The sequence below is a fragment of the Aaosphaeria arxii genome (assembly GCF_010015735.1).
Source record: "Aaosphaeria arxii CBS 175.79 unplaced genomic scaffold BU24scaffold_1, whole genome shotgun sequence".
In the NCBI taxonomy this organism is placed as follows: Eukaryota; Fungi; Ascomycota; class Dothideomycetes; order Pleosporales; genus Aaosphaeria; species Aaosphaeria arxii.
The window spans coordinates 1,517,469-1,534,393 of record NW_022983474.1 but is presented as its reverse complement, the minus strand read 5'-3'; the positions used below and the strand labels follow the sequence as shown (position 1 = coordinate 1,534,393).

Sequence of the window (16,925 nt, the reverse complement as noted above, 5' to 3'; positions counted from 1 at the left end):
ATCTGCGCCGCATTGCTGACTTACTCGCCAGGTTCCAACCAATAACCAGACAGGATGGTGGACTGAATCGGAATTGTTATTGGGCTTTTGGGAAAATTTCGACATCCGAATATCATAATTTTCTCAAAGGTCAGATCATTTGTAGAGTGGAATGAATATGATGTGTTATGCTGATGGTCAAGAAGAGTTGGCTTTCTGAACGTTGGAAAGGGTTGGTGTGGTCAAGCTTTGCATTACAGAAAAGTCAACATCAAGAAAGGTGACGAGTAAGAGTGACGGTGTAGTATATATGAATCGATTAAAATGATGTTGGCCTCCTTCTTGTCCTCTTAACGACGCCATAACTCCCAAGTTCTACACATAGTGATCGTGATCGCATCGCACATGGACATCCAGCTCATTCATCATAAAAACACCCAAGTACAGACATGAGTCTTAGAAATCTAGCACTACCAAAATGAAGCGTTACCAAAATGAAGCGTGAACAGGAGGCTGACATCCCTCTTAACGCCTACCCCAGACGCTATCCTCTTGCCTCTTCGGCTTCAATCCCAGACTCCCCGCCTTTCTCCTGGGAGCCGTAGACTCGTAAGTTTGACTGTCTTCCCCATAGCCGGATGAGTTGACCATGTTATCGAGAACCCTTGTCCGGGCGAAGATGTTAGCTTCGCTGCCGTCATCGACGTTCTGATGGTCGTACTCGGCGTCGCGCTTGAAGAGGGCGAGGATGTCCTTCATGCTGAGCTTGCCGATCGCCTTACCGCCTTCTATGGCGGCTTCGGCGAGCTTTCGCTTGGCTTCTTGCAGCTCGAGGATGCGCTCTTCAACTGAGTTGTGGATTGAGAGACGATAGACCGTCACGTCCACGGTTTGGTTTAGACGATGGACTCGGTCGATGGCTTGCTCTTCGACGAACTAGATCAAATTAGCATACTCGTTAGACTTGCGGAAAGAACACATAACATACCGGATTCCAGAAAGGTTCCATGATGACAACTCGACTGGCAGCTGTCAAGTTCAAACCCAGACTACCACATTTCAGACTGCAGAGGAGGACGCGAGTGCGCTTGTCGTTTCGTAGCTTGTGCAAGCTGGCTTCTCGGAGGTCGTTGCGCATACTGCCATCGTAACGAGTGAAGTTGTAGCCATTTCGACGAAGGAAGGGTTCGATGAGGTCGAGCATCGACGTGAACTGGGAAAACACGATGACTTTATGTTCGGGAGTGTCTTTCTCTAGGATGGACAGAAGTTGTCGAATCTTAGTTGACGGAGTGATATCAGACGCGTTGTACTCAATATCCGATTGCCCAGTCTCTGTGTCTTCTGATTCTGACTCGGAGTCGGAACCTTCGGTCTCGGAATCGCTTTCTGATTCAGAGTCGTCATCAGAAGCGATATTGTAGACTTTCTTCTTCTTGCTGAACAATCTTCTCTGGGCTGGCGGAGCTTCGTCTTCGCTGTCAGTATCGTGGACAATGAACGAATCATCCTTCTTTTTCGAAGGTGTGCCATCGTCTGCAGACGCAAACGAGTCAGAATCAACAGATCCGAGAGTATCCCCTCCACCATCTGCATCTTCATCATCCGTTCCACCAGCCTTTCCTAGGTTGGCATCTCGTTGGTCTTCCGGCACTAGCCATTCGCCCTCTTCTTCGTCATCGCTATCTTGGATTACTGGGCGCTGCCTTGATGATTTTGCGGGCTTAGTCTTGACCGGCTCTTCATCATCTGAATCCGACGCTCCGTTGGCTTCTGAATTCTGCTTTTTATGTTTGCGATGCTTGTGCTTGTTGCGTTTCTTATGTTTCTTCGACTTCTTGCTGGACTCATTCAGATCATTCTCACACTCATCGCACCGGATTCCCCCGGACGTCGCGTTGTTCTTGTTGAGTGTGGTCTGACAAACATCACAGCGCTTGGTCTGTACGCTCAATCCTCCCATCAAGGCAGCGAGATCGTCGTCATCTGTTTCTCGCGATTTCCGAGGGGTCTGAGGGCCCGACTGAGGCTTTGAGCCTGTTGTCAAAGCATCCTTGTCGTCCTTCACGTTGCTTCTCGTCAGATTGGGATGATTGCAAGCTTGTCGCAATCTAAGCAGCAGAACGAGAGCTCCAATGTAATCCTGCTTTTCTCCTCCCATCATCTCTGCAAGCCGGGATTCGGCGCGATTGGACAAACGTTCGTAGAATTCTCTTTCTTTGGCAGTGAACGAGCCAATGACAGTCTCCACGTTACGCGCAACAATCTGGAAACCGCCTTTGTTTTCGCCATCTTTGCTCTTTCCACCGAAGTTGAGAGCACCTTCCTTCTTGAGAACTTCCTTCGTCCGCCTCTTCATGAACGCCTTGAGGAAGATCTGTAGACGCCTCATGGCAAGATTTCCACGATTGTTCTTCATAGGACCTGTGATCGAGTCTTTCCAATTCGCCATTTCGCAGTACGGTTGAATGCGTAAGAACTTGATCAAGCTCTGGAGTTCATCGAGGTTGTTTTGCATCGGTGTACCTGTTAGGCACCAGCGATAGTGTGATCGCACACCGTAACATGCCTTTGTCATTTTGGCGTTCCGATTCTTGATAGTGTGTGCCTCATCAAGAATTATTCGGTACCAGTGAACTGCGAAACAGCCCTTCTGGAGGGAGTCGGCCCCCTCTCCACCAGCTGCATGCTCAGATGCCAACACTTGGTAAGTAGTCACCACGACATCGTAACCCTTCAGCTTTTCCGCCGATTTCGTACGATTGGGGCCATGATGGACTAGAACCTTGAGACTATGGGATTTGAGCACCTTGTCTCCAATCTCTGCCTCCCATTGCTTGATAAGAGCAAGAGGAGCCACAATTAGTGTTCCTTTGCCGACAGTAGGAAGGATCTTGTTTTTCTTGTTCTCAGGTTCAACATCCTTAGGTGGTCTAGGGTTTGATAGAATCAGAGCAATAGACTGGATCGTCTTTCCAAGACCCATATCATCGGCAAGGATACCTCCTTTGGGGAGTTTTGCCCTTTTGTTATGCATGCCAGTCTCTTTTTCGATCATCCAGGACACACCATCGACCTGATGTGGTAGAAGCTTCACCTTCATGCCCTCTACGCTACCATCATCCTCCTCATCTTCATCCTCTTCCGGCTCCACTTCTGGCTCTGGATTCTTCTCTTTCACATCGAGAGCCTGTAATCTTGCGGCAAGTGAAGTCGCGATATCATCTTGTTCCTTCTGTTGCTGTTTCTTCTTGCGCCCTCGGGTGCGTGGAAGTTTTGCTTCTTCGTCATCATCGAAAGCCCCTTCGAGGAGAGCCTTTATGTTGTCGCTGGCTTTGGCTTGATCAACATACGCATCCAGGTCGGGAGCGCCAAAGCGGTACCCTTCCGAACGTATTGCTGCGTCAGGATCGAAATTATCGTCATCCAGTATCACCGTCTGGCGAGATCCATGGGAATGTAGGGGGTTTATGGGATTTACGGGTTGGAAGCTAGTATCATGGCCCATAGAAGAGAACATGGGACGTGCAGCGGGCTGTATAGTCGGCGCCTGATAGGCTGTGGGCTTGTGGACAGGGACTCCCTGATAAGGCTGGCGTTGCTGGAATTGACGAGCCGGAATCTCGACTATATCAGAAGCGGTTGAAGAGCTTGTCCCTGGGCGTGAGGGCACCGAAGTTCTTCCCGTCCCCGTTGCATTGTTACCCAAGTTGAAAGCTGGCGGGGCAGTACGCTGTTGCTCGCGATGGTGCTCTGGCCTTGACTTTCCAGGCTTCGGCACATTGAAAAGATGCGCATATGGGTCTCTCTTTGGGTCCTTGCTCAGTGGATTCCTGAGCGGACTTGCTTTGCCAAATTCTGGGGTGTTGTCCTTGAGTGCCTTCAGACCCGGTGCCGCAGCGGCTGGTGGAGCCGGAGGGGCCTGCTCTCGTTCTCGAACCATTCTTCTCGAACCGGTAGGTACTGTTTCGTATCGGCGAGGAGGCGAGGATCTAAGGGGCGAAGATGCAATGCTCTCGCGGTCGTCGAACAAGGAACTCGAATTTCCTAGCACGTCTGTTTCCGTTCGGTCGCCAGCGAGCGAAGAGGAGGCGTATGAGTCTTCGCTAGCTAGAAAGCTCGAATCTTCTTCTGAGTCTATAAGGTTGATTACGGTAGGTGTCTTGGACGTCTTCGGTTGTGTTGTTGTCGGGCGGGGGTTTGAGGGGCCCTGGAAAGAAGGCTTTTGCGGGGAGGACAGTGTATTGAGCGGGCGGAAGGGACCGCGGTGTTTTCGAGGGCTTTCACTCATGGAATAACGCCTGCGGCTTCTCAGTTGGTGGTCGCTATTAGGGTCAGAGGATATTGAGTCTTAGAAATTTCGAAAAGTATCTCAATCATATTATTTGAATATTCACTGTGTTGATCCGCCACCAGGCTCCAATCAGCGCCAAGACCCTGGTTGCTCAGCAACCAGAACGCGTCATGGTTGCTTTCACCGTCACGAAATCACGGGATCAATCAATCTCCATACTGCCAATGAGAGAATCCAGGCACGCATCTTCATTGCGGTAGATATCATGTTCCGAAGACTCCAATATTGATCTATCTTGCTCACTGAAAGAATGTAGATACAAGAAACAGTCAAAACCGCCCCCCGCTAGGCTAAATACCTAGACAGGATTCGTCCCATTAACACCATCCTCCCCCAATTGTCAAGACATTGTTGGTCAGATAATGTAGATCTGACAGCCATATCGATCTCCTCGTTCAAGCCTCATCCTTCCCCTTCAAACCCTTCATACTGATACCCCCAAGAACGAGAGCGAAGATCGCTCCGCCCGCAAAAGCTGCACTTGGGATTCGTCCCAACGTTCCCGTCGCCAAAGCAAATGTGACACTGCCCAAGTCGACTGCATCAGAAGCCATGTTGGCCCACAACGCCCTCTTGATCTCTCTCTTTCCACCATCCGCAGCGGTCTTATCTTCTGCGGTGTAGAGAAGTTCTCCTAGAACCACCTCGCGAATGCCGAATAGACGCGCCAGGACGCCCGCAGTGGCCGGGAGTGGATAGAAGAACAGAGCGCAGGTCCAGCGTGGAGCAACGAGAGTGGAAGCGCCCAGCACTATGCGCATTACTGAGAGCGTTTTCAGTGTACCGGATGCGAGAGGTGTCAAGGATTCTGGTGTAGGATTGTTTTGGAGCTTGGGAGGGAGCAAAGGCTCAGTTGAACCGCGAGCGTTCGTTGATGAAGCCATTGTTGATCGTGATAACTGGGCGATCTTGAAGCAATATAATGTAATTTTTTGGTGGTATGAATAGCTTGTTCAATGAGGTCTTGGATAGATTGTCTGGGCAGCTGAAGTGGTACACTTGCTGAACGCCATCACGCTGCCTCTTTATGTATCCTGTTCTCTGGCGTAGAGATGGAACATAATGCGATCAAAGACTCAAAATTCCATAGTTACAAGTCTACCGTAACGTGTTGCTGAGCAAATCCCTCCGACCCCGAGCAAACAGGCAACAACATATAGCACATCAGAATAGCGTAACTCCAGATTCTTGCGGCCATGGACAGCCCAGGCGGAGCATATTGTTCTTTATTGCCCCGCCGCCTGTGTCAAAGCCCAATCATATCGATCGGTTGCTGAGAACCGGCAAGCCATTGATGCTAAGGACCACTGACCGTATTTCGTGAGGCTTGCCTGATTCGGACTAGACATGAACATCCCAGCCGAGCATAACGTTATGCTACCGCTTACATCCCATCGATATAATAACGCTGTAGCCACTTCACGTACAAGCCCCACTACGCAGTTCATCTACAACTGAGCCTTAACGACATGCCTGCAGAACGTCAGAAGAAGACAACGCCTCAAAAGGTGCCTGGCGCGGGAGATCCGGATCGGAAGCGGGTGTTGAACGTCCTGGCACAGCGGAGATATCGTAAGTCCAGAAAGATGATCTACTAAATATAGACAAAGCATCTTAGAGCTGTCATGAAATAATCTATGATCATTATACCCAATATGAATTGTATGTGTACTAGTTCTAACTATAATTAGGTCAAAGAAGACGGGAAAGAATAGCTGAATTGGAAGCCAAGCTCAACTCGACAAACAGTGACACAATTCGAAGTAATGAGATATCACATGCAGATGATCTACCGGATCAATGTACCTTATTACCAAACGCCGGACAGGATGCGTTCGATATAGAAGAGATAGTACGCAGTATTGATATCGATGTCTCATTGGGGCCACTTGATCCAGGAGACATTGCCTTCACACAAAGTTTTGGTAAGCTCAGACAACCTCTTCACTGCCCGTATATCACGGTAAAACCATACTACACCAAGTCACTCTTTCATATCAAGTCAATCAACTAACTCCCCACAGACATGACAACCCTCACCACCACCCAAAACCCCCCAACATACCTCCCGGACCTCCTCCCCTCATCCACCTCCCCCTCCTCCTCCTCCTCCACCTCCCCAACACCCCCCCTAAACTTCCCCCTCACCCCAGACGCATTCCACCTCAACGTCCCCATCCTCTCCGCCATCCGCGCCTCCAGCACCATCGCCACCGTCCTCGGCGTCTCAAACCACATCTGGGACCCAACCTACATGCATACCCTCACCACCATCCCCGACCCCTCCACCCCGTCAAACCTCCACCCAACAACCAGCCAAATGACGATCCCTCACCACCCAGTCCTCGACATTCTCCCCTGGCCCTCCGTCCGCGAAAAACTCATCTGCATCCTGGCGCTGCCCTCCGCGCTCCGCCCGCAAGTCGCGCGCGAGGACGACGGCGGCGATGGACAGAGCAAGGCGGTGTTTCAATTGATTCAGGACGCGGACGATATGAATGAGGGGTGTAGGGTGCATGCGACGTTGTTGGGGTGGGACGGCCCGAATGAGATGGAGGAGGAGGCGTGGGAGCTGGGCGAGATGTTTTTCAGGAATTGGTGGTGGTGTTTTGATGGGAGGGTGTTGGCGAGTACGAATAGGAAGAGGAGGGAGAGGGGGCTGCTGCCGTTGAGGGTTGGGGGGTGAATGGGGATGGGAGGGAGGGGAGGGGATGTATTGATGCATAATTGAGATAATGAACGTAAAGCGAGCTCTGGTCTACTATAAGTTCACTGAGTATGTGACTTTTCAACTAGTATTTACCATCCTGTTACTATTTTCAAGCACATTAAGACTGCCGAAGCTATACAACTTGAAAGATTGCTGATATCAGCCAAAAACCCACCTATGAGTGGCTGGAATCCAACACATTGTCTCATCTAGACACCCAACCTATCCCTACACAACGAAATTGCCGTGTCCGCCGTCGCACCGTCGAAGAAGTCATTCAGAATGACCACGACGCTCTCCTCCCTCGTCAACTGCTTCCCGCACTCCCCCTTCAGCACCGGTAGGATCCTCGCATCGCAGATCGCCTTCGTAGCCAGCAGCGGCGAAGTCGAGACGTCGGAGTCTACAACACTCGCAATGATGACGTCCCTGATATTCGTCGACGTCGCCTGGCACTGCAGCAACGTAATCGGGTGGCCCCTCGGCGGATTCCTGCCCATGTCCTCCAGCTTCGCGACGATGGGGAGGCCGTCGAGCGTCGCCGAGGCCGCGTCGTCGTAGTTTGAAACCTGGTTCACGTCCTTGAGGATGATGAGGCGTTTCCGCTCGTTGCGGAGGTCCTTGATGCTCTTGTTCAGCATGTCGTCCAGGTTGCCGATCTGGATGTCCTTCCCGTTCAGCACGTCGTTCTGGATGTCGCGCAGCTCGTCGTCCGTGGCGCGCGGACAGTCGCCGGGCACGCCGTCCCAGCGGTTCTGCACCACCACGATCTCGTCCTTGTGCCCGTCGAGGAACTGGACCACTTCGTGCAGGAATTGCTTGTACATGAGGCCTGGGATCGCGCCGTGCTGGAAGTAGATGGTGTCTTCCAGCGGGCTGACCTTCTGCATCTGGCGGTGGCACTTCGCAGGCCGGAACTCGAAGTACCTGGCGCCGATCTTGAGGATCGTGTCGACGGAGTCCTTCTGGGTCACGGCGAGGGCTCGCACGATGTCCGGGGCGATGCGGTTGATGGTCGAGTCGGCGAGCTTGTTGAACAGGATGAGGATGTTGCCGATGGATTGTCCGAGGACTTCTTTGACAACTCCTGTGCCGGCTTTCTGGAGCATCGCGGTCGCGGTCTGCATTGAGTTCATGCCGATGTCGTGGGCGGACGGGAGAACCATCTTGTTGAATTTTCGATCCGCCTTCTCCGTGTCCGGCGGCGCAATGTCTCGCATCCAGTTCTCGTAGTTGTGGGTCACGGTAACGAAACATTGATGCTGCTTAGGGAGCCCGGCGAGCCCTGGCCCCGCGTCGTAGAAGGCATACACGATGATTAAGCCGTCGACGAAGATGGCAGGCGTCTGGTCCATGTTCTTCATGGTGCCTCCGCCGAGTCCGCCTGTCATGGAGTTCACCTCGATCCATTGGTTGGTTAGCTCCCGGCCGTCGCGGCGCACTTTGAAGCTGAAGTTTCCCTTAATTTTCAAGCGGGGGAGATTCGACGACTCGACTTCCAGGTGGTCGATTGTGAATTTGTCCGGATCGCGCTTGGTGATGGAGTTCTTGGGGACTTCGAACTCGATTTCAACGCCCTGGACGGCGATGTAGGCATAGCATTTGATGCCCTTGGAAGGCATTGTTGCAATTGTGTCGCGCTTGCGAATGAATTGATTGATTGTATTGTGTCAATTGGCGAGGGGCAAAGCGGGGACGTAGATGTAGTCAATTGAAGGTATGAAGTAGTAGCAATTGATCAAGAATACAGCCAGAACACTTAGATTAGCACGTCCACCCTGAATCTCAAGCTCTTTCTGCCAAAAGTGTAAGGGCTGGTAAGGACGGAAGATACGGCAACGTCCGACGCGACGACGGTGGGGTGCAACAGCGACAAGTTATACCACAAAAGACATGCGAAGGCGAAGGCCATGCCTGTAGCTCCGAGTAGTCTGCATCATACTCGACTGCTTTGGGTGTTAGCCCGAAGCCCAACAGACCCTGATCTGATGGGTCTTTTCTTTCAGCTGTCGATGAGCTGCTGCGAGCTGCAGCTCAGCTCCGCGTCTTCCTTCCAGGTACACCAATTGTAGGGCCGGCCTGGCGTGGTTCAAGCCCTCGAATGGCGGAGGACTGGCGGGGTAACACACATGTTGTAATGGACACCGTCTGGCGATCTTGCGCTACATGAGATTGGTCCCAATTCCATCCACAGTTATTTTTTTTGAGAAGTCAAATGCTGAATATTGGGTATATGAAAATGGTGTAATAATGTTGGTCGCAAATTGCCCATCAAGAAGTGGGAGCAAACCATTCATTTGCAAGCTCAAGCATCCACGTGACATGTCAACTCCCCAGGATAATCTTAATCGTCCCTTTCACCAACACTCTTCACGCTTTTCGCGCTCTTGACACTTTTGATACTTTTGGAGCTTTTCATGCTCTTCCTGCTCGCGGTCCTCCTCAGTTTCGCCTTGAACTTCTGCCACTTCTCGTTCAAGCTGTCTCCTTCCTTGTTCCTATCCTCCGTGGTCGGCCGCTCGTCGTCGATGCTTTCCCTGAAACTGCCCACATCAATGCTTGCAACGCTCTTATGTGCCTCCTCTCGTCGCTTTCTAGTTCCTAGTAGTAGAAACTCAAGTGTCTGCCAGGCAGCCATGTTTGCTATTGGGCCATCCGTGGGGTTCCCTTGCGTGATAGGATTCTTCCAGGGGCAGTGCTCTCGATGAGATTCAACGAGGTTCAGGCGTAGTGATTCAATGGGAACATCGAGCTTTGCACTCATCTCCTTGAGACGTTTGTCTTGTGAAAGCCATAGACCAATTCGCTGGAAGCAATGCCCGCATGTTGCAAGCGCAATCTTCGATTCCGATATTCCTGCCCATCCGAACAGCGCGAAGGCGAAGGCTGTGAAATCGTTCTCGGAGCTAGGTACCTCATTTATAGTCTCGACTCCCGACGAAGTGAACAATGTAGACGGAATGCGCTCTACAATCTGCTTTACTTGTGGGTCTGGATACGTGATGTTCTCCAACAGAGGGAGCTCTGCAGCAATGGCCTTGAATGAACGGTATCTTTCGAGTAGCTCTGCCGTGCTCTTACTCCTATTCGGTATAGGGATGTGGTATATTTCATCTGGGCATGAAGTTAATAAAGCAAACCCCCTTTCATAAAAGGCAAGATTCGTGTCAAATGTACCTTTGCAGCCCGCTTTCCTCCACAGACACTCATCGTGATGTCCATCCACAATCCTCTCTCGATACTTCTCCACCAGCCCATCATCAATTTCCACCGACATATCCTCACTCATATCGATCTCCTTGTCATCTGAGTCCTTCCTCTTCGGTCGAAGCCTAACCGGCACCCTCGCCTCGCAACCACCTTTACAAGCCACCGTGTTCCACCCAGCGCACACCCAGCCCCTCTTCGCCCACTCCACCTCACCGATAGCATCAGGCTTGCTCGTCCACTTCTTCACGTCCGCGAAGGTCTTCAAGCGCCCGAGGAACTGCTCCTGGCTATACGGCTGGAAATTAGGAGCCTTCCTCGGGGTCGTCGGCGTCGGCGGGAGAGGTTTCTCGCTCGCTTGCACGCCCGATCTGCCGCCTACTTTCCGCACCGTGCCGCCCATCCTGTCGAGCCCTTTTCGCGGCGTGAAGAGCTTCTCCTGCAGCGCGCGGACGCGCTCACCGCCTGAGACGCTACGTGGTTGTTCGACACCGACATCTGAGGTTCGTGATCGCTTGGAGGGGGGCTCGGGGCTGGGGATGGTGGCGAAGGATGAGACGGAAGCATTGGATTCGTGGAGGGTGCTGGCGAGTGAGGTGGTTGACGTGCTTGCTGCGAGGTTGTCGAGGAGCTTGTGGAACTTGCGCTTCGTTGTTGCGAGCGCCGGCTGTTGATCGTTGGCCATGCTGGCGGTGGGTAAGGTGATATGGGAGAAGGAGTTGTTGTGGTTAGAGGTTATGCGTGGATGAAGATTGTTGGCGCTGTCTTTGTGAGGATACTTTGTTTACAGCCCTTTACGAACAACGACAAGGGTCAAAAGCTCCGTAGCGACAGTATTGACGAAGGCCAAGGGATGGCAGGTGGGCTTGACAAAGCTAGACTCAGGAAGCGGATGAAGATTTTTTTTGAAATGGTCAGTTCAGAAGCAATGTTTTCCTCAAGGACCGTTCTGGATGCTTGTGAATGTCACTGAGAGCAGACGCAGTCAGACAAATTAATTGTAGTTGGTTGCTGGGGCCGACGCGCGGGTAGAGAATCGCAGATCCCTCGCCAAGACAGTCCAGGGTACCCCAGCAGGAGGAATTATTACGTAGATGGGTGGAGGGAATCGTTCTGTTAGTAGTCAATTACTCGTAGTAGCAGTAACTACCGTGTCGTAGCTCCATGTAAGGCTGTTCAACCGTCTCCGAGACATACCTACTTCATAGTTGAAAAAGGAAAACCCTTATAAGCCCCGATGCATGGCACCTTCTCTCCTACAACGAAACTACAATAAATTCTTCCTATTCTCCATCCTCATCCTGGCTGCCAGTCTATTCTCCCCGTCTTTCCTTTCCCGAAGTATCACCCGTCTCGCTCAATTGAAGCTCCATTTCTACCCCTCATCCACCTCCTCCGCATCCGTCCCCGCTATACAGACCCTGCGAACCAACTCCACCCGAGCATTTTCAAACATGGCCTACGAGAAGGAACTCGAGATCGCCTTGCTGGCCGTCCAGCGCGCTACTCTTCTCACAAAATCCGTCTACTCTTCCCATTCCAAAGGCACGCTTTCCAAGTCCGATAGCTCGCCAGTCACGATCGGAGATTTCGGCGCACAGGCTCTGATCATTGCTTCGATCAAGCATGCTTTTCCCGGAGACGAGGTAGTCGGCGAGGAGGATGCAGATGACTTGCGCAAGAACGAGCAGGAAAGGCAATTGGTCTGGGACTTGGTGCAGGCCGCCAAGCTAGACGACTCGACCGCTGAGGACAAGATTGGTGGTCCGATCAAGAGCGTGGATGCGATGCTTGAGGCACTCGACTCGGGACGCAGCAATGGCGGTGACAAGGGCAGGATTTGGGCATTGGACCCAATCGATGGCACAAAGGGTTTCCTGCGTGGAGGACAGTATGCTGTCTGCTTGGCTCTCATGGTCGATGGCGTCCCTACCGTCGGTGTCATCGGATGCCCCAACCTTCCCGTTGACGACAAGGCGCCTCTGGATGTCTCCATTGGTGCTGACGCCGACGACAAGGAGGGCAAGGGCGTTCTCTTCAGTGCTGTCAAGGGCGAGGGCGCAACGAGCCGACCACTGTCCAGGGGAGCCATTCAACAAGGGTCTACCATCACCATGAAGCCCTTGGAAGATACCACTCAAGCAACCTTCTGCGAGAGTGTTGAGGCAGGCCACTCAAGTCATGGCGACAATGCTGCTATCGCTTCCAAGCTCGGCATCACCAAGCCCAGTGTACGTATGGACTCGCAGGCAAAGTACTGCTCAATCGCCAGAGGAGCTGGTGATTTGTACCTCAGGCTCCCCGTCAGCAAGTCATATGAGGAGAAGATCTGGGATCACGCTGCTGGTGTCGTCCTTGTCCAGGAAGCTGGAGGTGAGGTTACAGATGCCTGGGGCAAACCCTTGAATTTCGGTATCGGACGAACGCTCAAGGAGAACAAAGGTGTTGTGGCAGCACCCAAGGATGTATTCCCCAAGGTCATTGAGGTAGTCAAAGAGGTGTTGAATGCGAAGGCATAAATCCATAGCTTCACAAATAGCTATAGTACTCTTGTTGACATGCAATACCTGAAAGACTTGTATAGATATATGATTGAAAAATGGCCAGTAAGAGCCTGTGTCTAGATAAATAAGATATAAACCCCCCGAGACACAATCAAAGGGACCTTTGAGCATCTTGTGCTTGTGACTTCCCAGCTTTGGATGCAAGTGCGAATTCAGATATCGTAGTGCATAAACCTTCAGTGCTCAAGGTGATTCATATTAACCCGTGTGTATCCCTCGACGCCGTGTACAGATGACGCCATGAAATGATGAATGACGACTCTAGTGAGATATAGTGCAGGTGGCCGAAAAATATATATGGAGCTCCTTAGAAATGTTTGAGATAAATGATAAAGAAAGATCCGGTGGTTGCTATAGCGTTCGATGACGCTTGGCATGGCGAGATCCTATGATTCGAATAGATATGCGTTGGAAATGAACGTAATGAGACGTTAGTAGGCTGAGTGTAGTTTGTCGAGAAGTTTCTTAAAGCGATGGTGTTCGGCGATACTTGGAAGTCCTGGATCTTCAACGCGAGGCAGAATGGCTGTCGTTCCTTGCTCATCTTCCAGCATATACAGATATGCATTTTGAGACCACGACCACAGTACGGTCGAGATAGAAAGCAAACCCACTGCTCCAACTGCGAGCAGTATCGTGAGGCCTTGGTGTGTGATGAAGACCTTCGCCTGCAAGATCACATCTTGCGCCGAATGTAAGATGCCAACTCTGTATAGGAAATGACATGTCCCTGAGCCTTGTCAGTATAAAGTTAGGAATACGGAAGCTTCACACGTACCTCCAAGCATAAGTGTCAATCCAGCGATTCGTTTACTGAGCCTCCATGTACCGTAGAGGAAGCTGCCGAGAACCATAGCTGCCATCATGAGCCATTTTGGGTTAACAACGAAACTTCCGATTAGAGAGAGTATCTTAAACGTTTCTTTGGACTCTTCTATGGCAGTATGGATTTTCTCCGTATCAGCTTTGATGACTTTCAGCTCCGTGTCTACTAGCATAAGACCCTAGTGCAGGTGAGTGGGGTGTTGAATCTGGGTTTTGAAAGTGATCTGCTCACCTCATTGACCGTGACGAGAGTTTTGTGAGTCAATTCCTATTGATGTCAACGCATGTCAAACGCAGATATCGATGCTTCATCTGCTTACCGCTTCATCTCGAACCATACCAATGGAGCTTGATAGAGTGGTAAGGCCACGCATGAAAGTATCAATGGATTCTTGAAGCCCAGCAATCGCATTCTGATGGTAGACTTGTAGCTCATGTTGCTGATTGGTAGTCTGCTGGGAGCTACTTTCTGAGATGTTGTGGAACACCTCTTTCATGAATTGCTGAAAATGTTTGATACTAACTTCGTAACCTGCAAGATACTATTTGCTGTCAGTTTAGAACCACCCCAATTCTCCCTGAGTACTCACTTGGCGTAGTTCTTTAGCCTGGTGAGACAAATCTGCGAAAGACTGTCGAGTCATATCTCGATTGGCCTGCATCTCGTTCCTCACATTCTCTTGAGACATGCGTATCTTATCCGCAAACTTGTGTTGTTCATCAAGCCAGGTCTCCATCGCATGTTGTAGATTTCGACTCGTTTCCTCGTACGCTCCTGTCAGATCCGCGACAACCTCTGCCAATGACTTGTATATCGCGAGCGTCTTCTCTACGAGCTGTTAGACATCGAAAAGATTTGCAGAATTTGGGCCACGTACCTCGCTCAATGCTGTCTCGACTCGCACGGCACATGACGACCGCATTTTGCCGCGAATTGCTATACGATGTCCAAGATTGCGCATTATCAGCTAGGGCCTTAAGGCACGACTCGAATTTTGCTTGAGTTGCTTTCGGATAGCATAGTTCACCAGCTGAGGCTTGACTTCGCTTGCGACGTCCGAACGAGAACAGGCCACCTTCGTCACAGGCGGCCGCCGATGGAACCAAGATAAGACAATCTCGAGATACCTTCGCTCTTGCGCCTACTAGCTCACAAACCGCAAGTCTAGCAGCGTATTCGGATTTCACTTCGTCGAGAATGTTCGGAAAGGCTCTCTTCGTTTCGTTCGGTCCATCCTCGAGGGATTTGCAGTCATTGATCAAGCTCAAGGCAGCTAGACGGTTGCAGTCCGGGGCGGACTCCATATGCTGAATGATGCGAAGCGCTTCCGAAATCACTTCTTGTTCCTGGCGTGGAGTTCGCAGCACTGAAGCAAGATCGGTATTGATGGTTGGGGCTTGAAATATGTTAGCTACTTCACACAATGTTCATGATAGATGATGTACGAACCGTCATGGGCCATGAAGGACTGCCTCTCTGCCCCCGCTGTACAGAGAAGAAGAGACACCCCAAACAACGCGCTGACCATACCATTCCGTCTGGACTGCATGTTTGACGTTTCCGCTGGCAAACAGACTTGCAGAAACGCTCCTTCGTATATGGCTTAGAGACGAATATGTGGCAGATTGGGGAGGAAGGAGGGGACAGGCCTAATAAGAAGCGAGGAAGATCATATAAGAGAAGAGATCAATTAATGAGGAAGTAGGCAGAATCTTGTCGTGAAGAGTTGAGCGGTGACGAGGTTATCGACGGATCACGAAGGTGAAATTGAGGCTCTAGCCGGCTTCAACAGGATATAGGATAGACTAGATTCAGATATAGCGGTGTCCATTTGAAAGTGAAGCTTGTGGTTAGCGCAGTATCGTGCCGCCGTTTCGAGAATGGAGGATGATGTTGGAGACATAGTAAAGTGAGGTATCACGATGTACAAGCAATGACCATGGGTTCCACACGTGGAAGGCGCGATGCACACAACCCAAATTGTTTGATTCGGAATATCCACTACATAATAACTCTTCAACTACAACATGAACTAAAGCTGTTGAGAGAAAATAATTCCGTCCTGAGAGATGTTAGAGCTGTCAAAGTAACTATGCCGATTATTCACTCACAGGGTCGCCTGTAGCCAAAACAAAGTCCATCAACTCTGACTTATATCTAGACGGAGGGGATTCACCATTGACCCAGTCAAGATAGCTCCTAGAATCAGGGCCTCTGACATTATCCGCAATTACATGTGATTTCTTATCCAAAAGGCTCCTGGACTCTGCGATCTTGAGATCCGTCAGATATAGGCTTTCGGCGTGATCGATAAACAGAACGCCAATCTTGGGAGCAAACTCAGTGATATCCAAGTTCTGTAAAGACTCAGAACTTGAGCCTACTACGATCTTGACAAAGTCTTTCAGTCCAGCAAGCTCAACTAGAGTCGAAGCGATTGCGGCGTATCGAGCATTGCTTTCCAAACTGAAGTATTGTTTCCCTCCGGCAGCTCTAACCGCGGCCCCAAACTTAATGGCGGAATATCCAATATAGCAGCCCAGTTCAACCATCACTTCTGGCTTGGAACGGACTATAACTTCTGTGACCAGGTTTCCTTTGACCGGTCCAATCGTCATCAGTATCTTGTTGTCTTCCACCCATTTGTCGATCTCCGAAAGAACAGCTGCAGGGTTCGCTCTCATTTTCTCAATATTCGGGTGCTGAAGGACGTGATTCAGCACAGCTTCCTCTCTACCATCCTATAAATATTATGTCATTAGATACTTGGTAGTCGAGTGATAGGTGATGCCAAAGCCTTACCCCGTGCCAAACATAGGACCCGACTTTCTCAGTGGCATTCGAAGACGCCATATTGAAGAGCTCAAACTGTGTCGCCTAGAGATGAGGCTTCGATAATTTGGATGACCTTGTCGATATATATATAATGCCTCAAAATTAGGTGCTTTTCATGCGCAGCAGGCACTCCTAGGTTTGCGCGTCCATGAGTCACTGGAGCGACCCCTTTCCTCCATGGTTCCAGCGAAGTCAGCGATGACCAATCCTTATCTTAACAGATCTAGATTGACATCTCTTGTGGATCAAAATTTGCGTATAGGACCCTCCTTGAGCGTCGTTGCAACGTTATGCAGGGATCGGATATGCCCCGGAGACATCGGAGTTGTCATCGGAGGCTCAACTACCAACTCATCAAATCCTAGCCCGAACCATAAAATTGGATCTGGAGCCAGTTCGAGACTTGATTTGCTAGTGATGGTGAGTGTTCAAAGTTTCTATTACTGATAT

General features: G+C 50.7%; 8 protein-coding genes across 8 annotated transcripts; 2 read left to right on the top strand and 6 right to left on the bottom strand.

Moving 5' to 3' along the window:
• Positions 1 to 297: 297 nt before the first annotated feature.
• BU24DRAFT_416559 (uncharacterized protein) lies at positions 298 to 4,347 on the bottom strand. Its single transcript, XM_033526488.1, has 2 exons — positions 968 to 4,347; positions 298 to 915 (listed from the first exon to the last, which is right to left on the bottom strand). The coding sequence occupies exons 1-2, from the start codon at positions 4,268 to 4,270 to the stop codon at positions 505 to 507; spliced, it is 3,714 nt and encodes a 1,237-aa protein (XP_033389235.1). The 5' UTR covers positions 4,271 to 4,347; the 3' UTR covers positions 298 to 504.
• Positions 4,348 to 4,534: 187 nt separating this feature from the next.
• On the bottom strand, positions 4,535 to 5,548 carry BU24DRAFT_416557 (uncharacterized protein). The gene has a single exon (XM_033526487.1). It carries the CDS (start codon positions 5,215 to 5,217, stop codon positions 4,729 to 4,731), a length of 489 nt encoding a protein of 162 aa, XP_033389234.1. The 5' UTR covers positions 5,218 to 5,548; the 3' UTR covers positions 4,535 to 4,728.
• A 42-nt stretch (positions 5,549 to 5,590) lies between these two features.
• On the top strand, positions 5,591 to 7,019 carry BU24DRAFT_487418 (uncharacterized protein; the record flags this gene model as incomplete). The annotated part of the gene is made up of 3 exons (XM_033533451.1): positions 5,591 to 5,905; positions 6,025 to 6,258; positions 6,358 to 7,019. Exons 1-3 carry the CDS (start codon positions 5,803 to 5,805, stop codon positions 7,017 to 7,019), a joined length of 999 nt encoding a protein of 332 aa, XP_033389233.1. The 5' UTR covers positions 5,591 to 5,802.
• Positions 7,020 to 7,226: 207 nt separating this feature from the next.
• Positions 7,227 to 9,026, bottom strand: BU24DRAFT_10412 (PLC-like phosphodiesterase). The gene has a single exon (XM_033520732.1). It carries the CDS (start codon positions 8,663 to 8,665, stop codon positions 7,253 to 7,255), a length of 1,413 nt encoding a protein of 470 aa, XP_033389232.1. The 5' UTR covers positions 8,666 to 9,026; the 3' UTR covers positions 7,227 to 7,252.
• On the bottom strand, positions 9,027 to 11,049 carry BU24DRAFT_10411 (zf-C3HC-domain-containing protein). Its single transcript, XM_033520731.1, has 2 exons — positions 10,221 to 11,049; positions 9,027 to 10,157 (listed from the first exon to the last, which is right to left on the bottom strand). Exons 1-2 carry the CDS (start codon positions 10,933 to 10,935, stop codon positions 9,388 to 9,390), a joined length of 1,485 nt encoding a protein of 494 aa, XP_033389231.1. The 5' UTR covers positions 10,936 to 11,049; the 3' UTR covers positions 9,027 to 9,387.
• A 340-nt stretch (positions 11,050 to 11,389) lies between these two features.
• On the top strand, positions 11,390 to 12,919 carry BU24DRAFT_416555 (3(2),5-bisphosphate nucleotidase HAL2). Its single transcript, XM_033526486.1, has one exon. It carries the CDS (start codon positions 11,492 to 11,494, stop codon positions 12,767 to 12,769), a length of 1,278 nt encoding a protein of 425 aa, XP_033389230.1. The 5' UTR covers positions 11,390 to 11,491; the 3' UTR covers positions 12,770 to 12,919.
• Positions 12,920 to 13,245: 326 nt separating this feature from the next.
• BU24DRAFT_456916 (uncharacterized protein) lies at positions 13,246 to 15,102 on the bottom strand (the record flags this gene model as incomplete). Its single annotated transcript, XM_033531489.1, has 7 exons — positions 13,246 to 13,544; positions 13,593 to 13,818; positions 13,872 to 13,907; positions 13,960 to 14,181; positions 14,230 to 14,468; positions 14,518 to 15,036; positions 15,090 to 15,102. The coding sequence occupies 7 exons, from the start codon at positions 15,100 to 15,102 to the stop codon at positions 13,246 to 13,248; spliced, it is 1,554 nt and encodes a 517-aa protein (XP_033389229.1).
• A 570-nt stretch (positions 15,103 to 15,672) lies between these two features.
• Positions 15,673 to 16,493, bottom strand: BU24DRAFT_469667 (uncharacterized protein; the record flags this gene model as incomplete). The annotated part of the gene is made up of 3 exons (XM_033532623.1): positions 15,673 to 15,702; positions 15,752 to 16,381; positions 16,443 to 16,493. 3 exons carry the CDS (start codon positions 16,491 to 16,493, stop codon positions 15,673 to 15,675), a joined length of 711 nt encoding a protein of 236 aa, XP_033389228.1.
• Between the last annotated feature and the right edge of the window lie 432 nt (positions 16,494 to 16,925).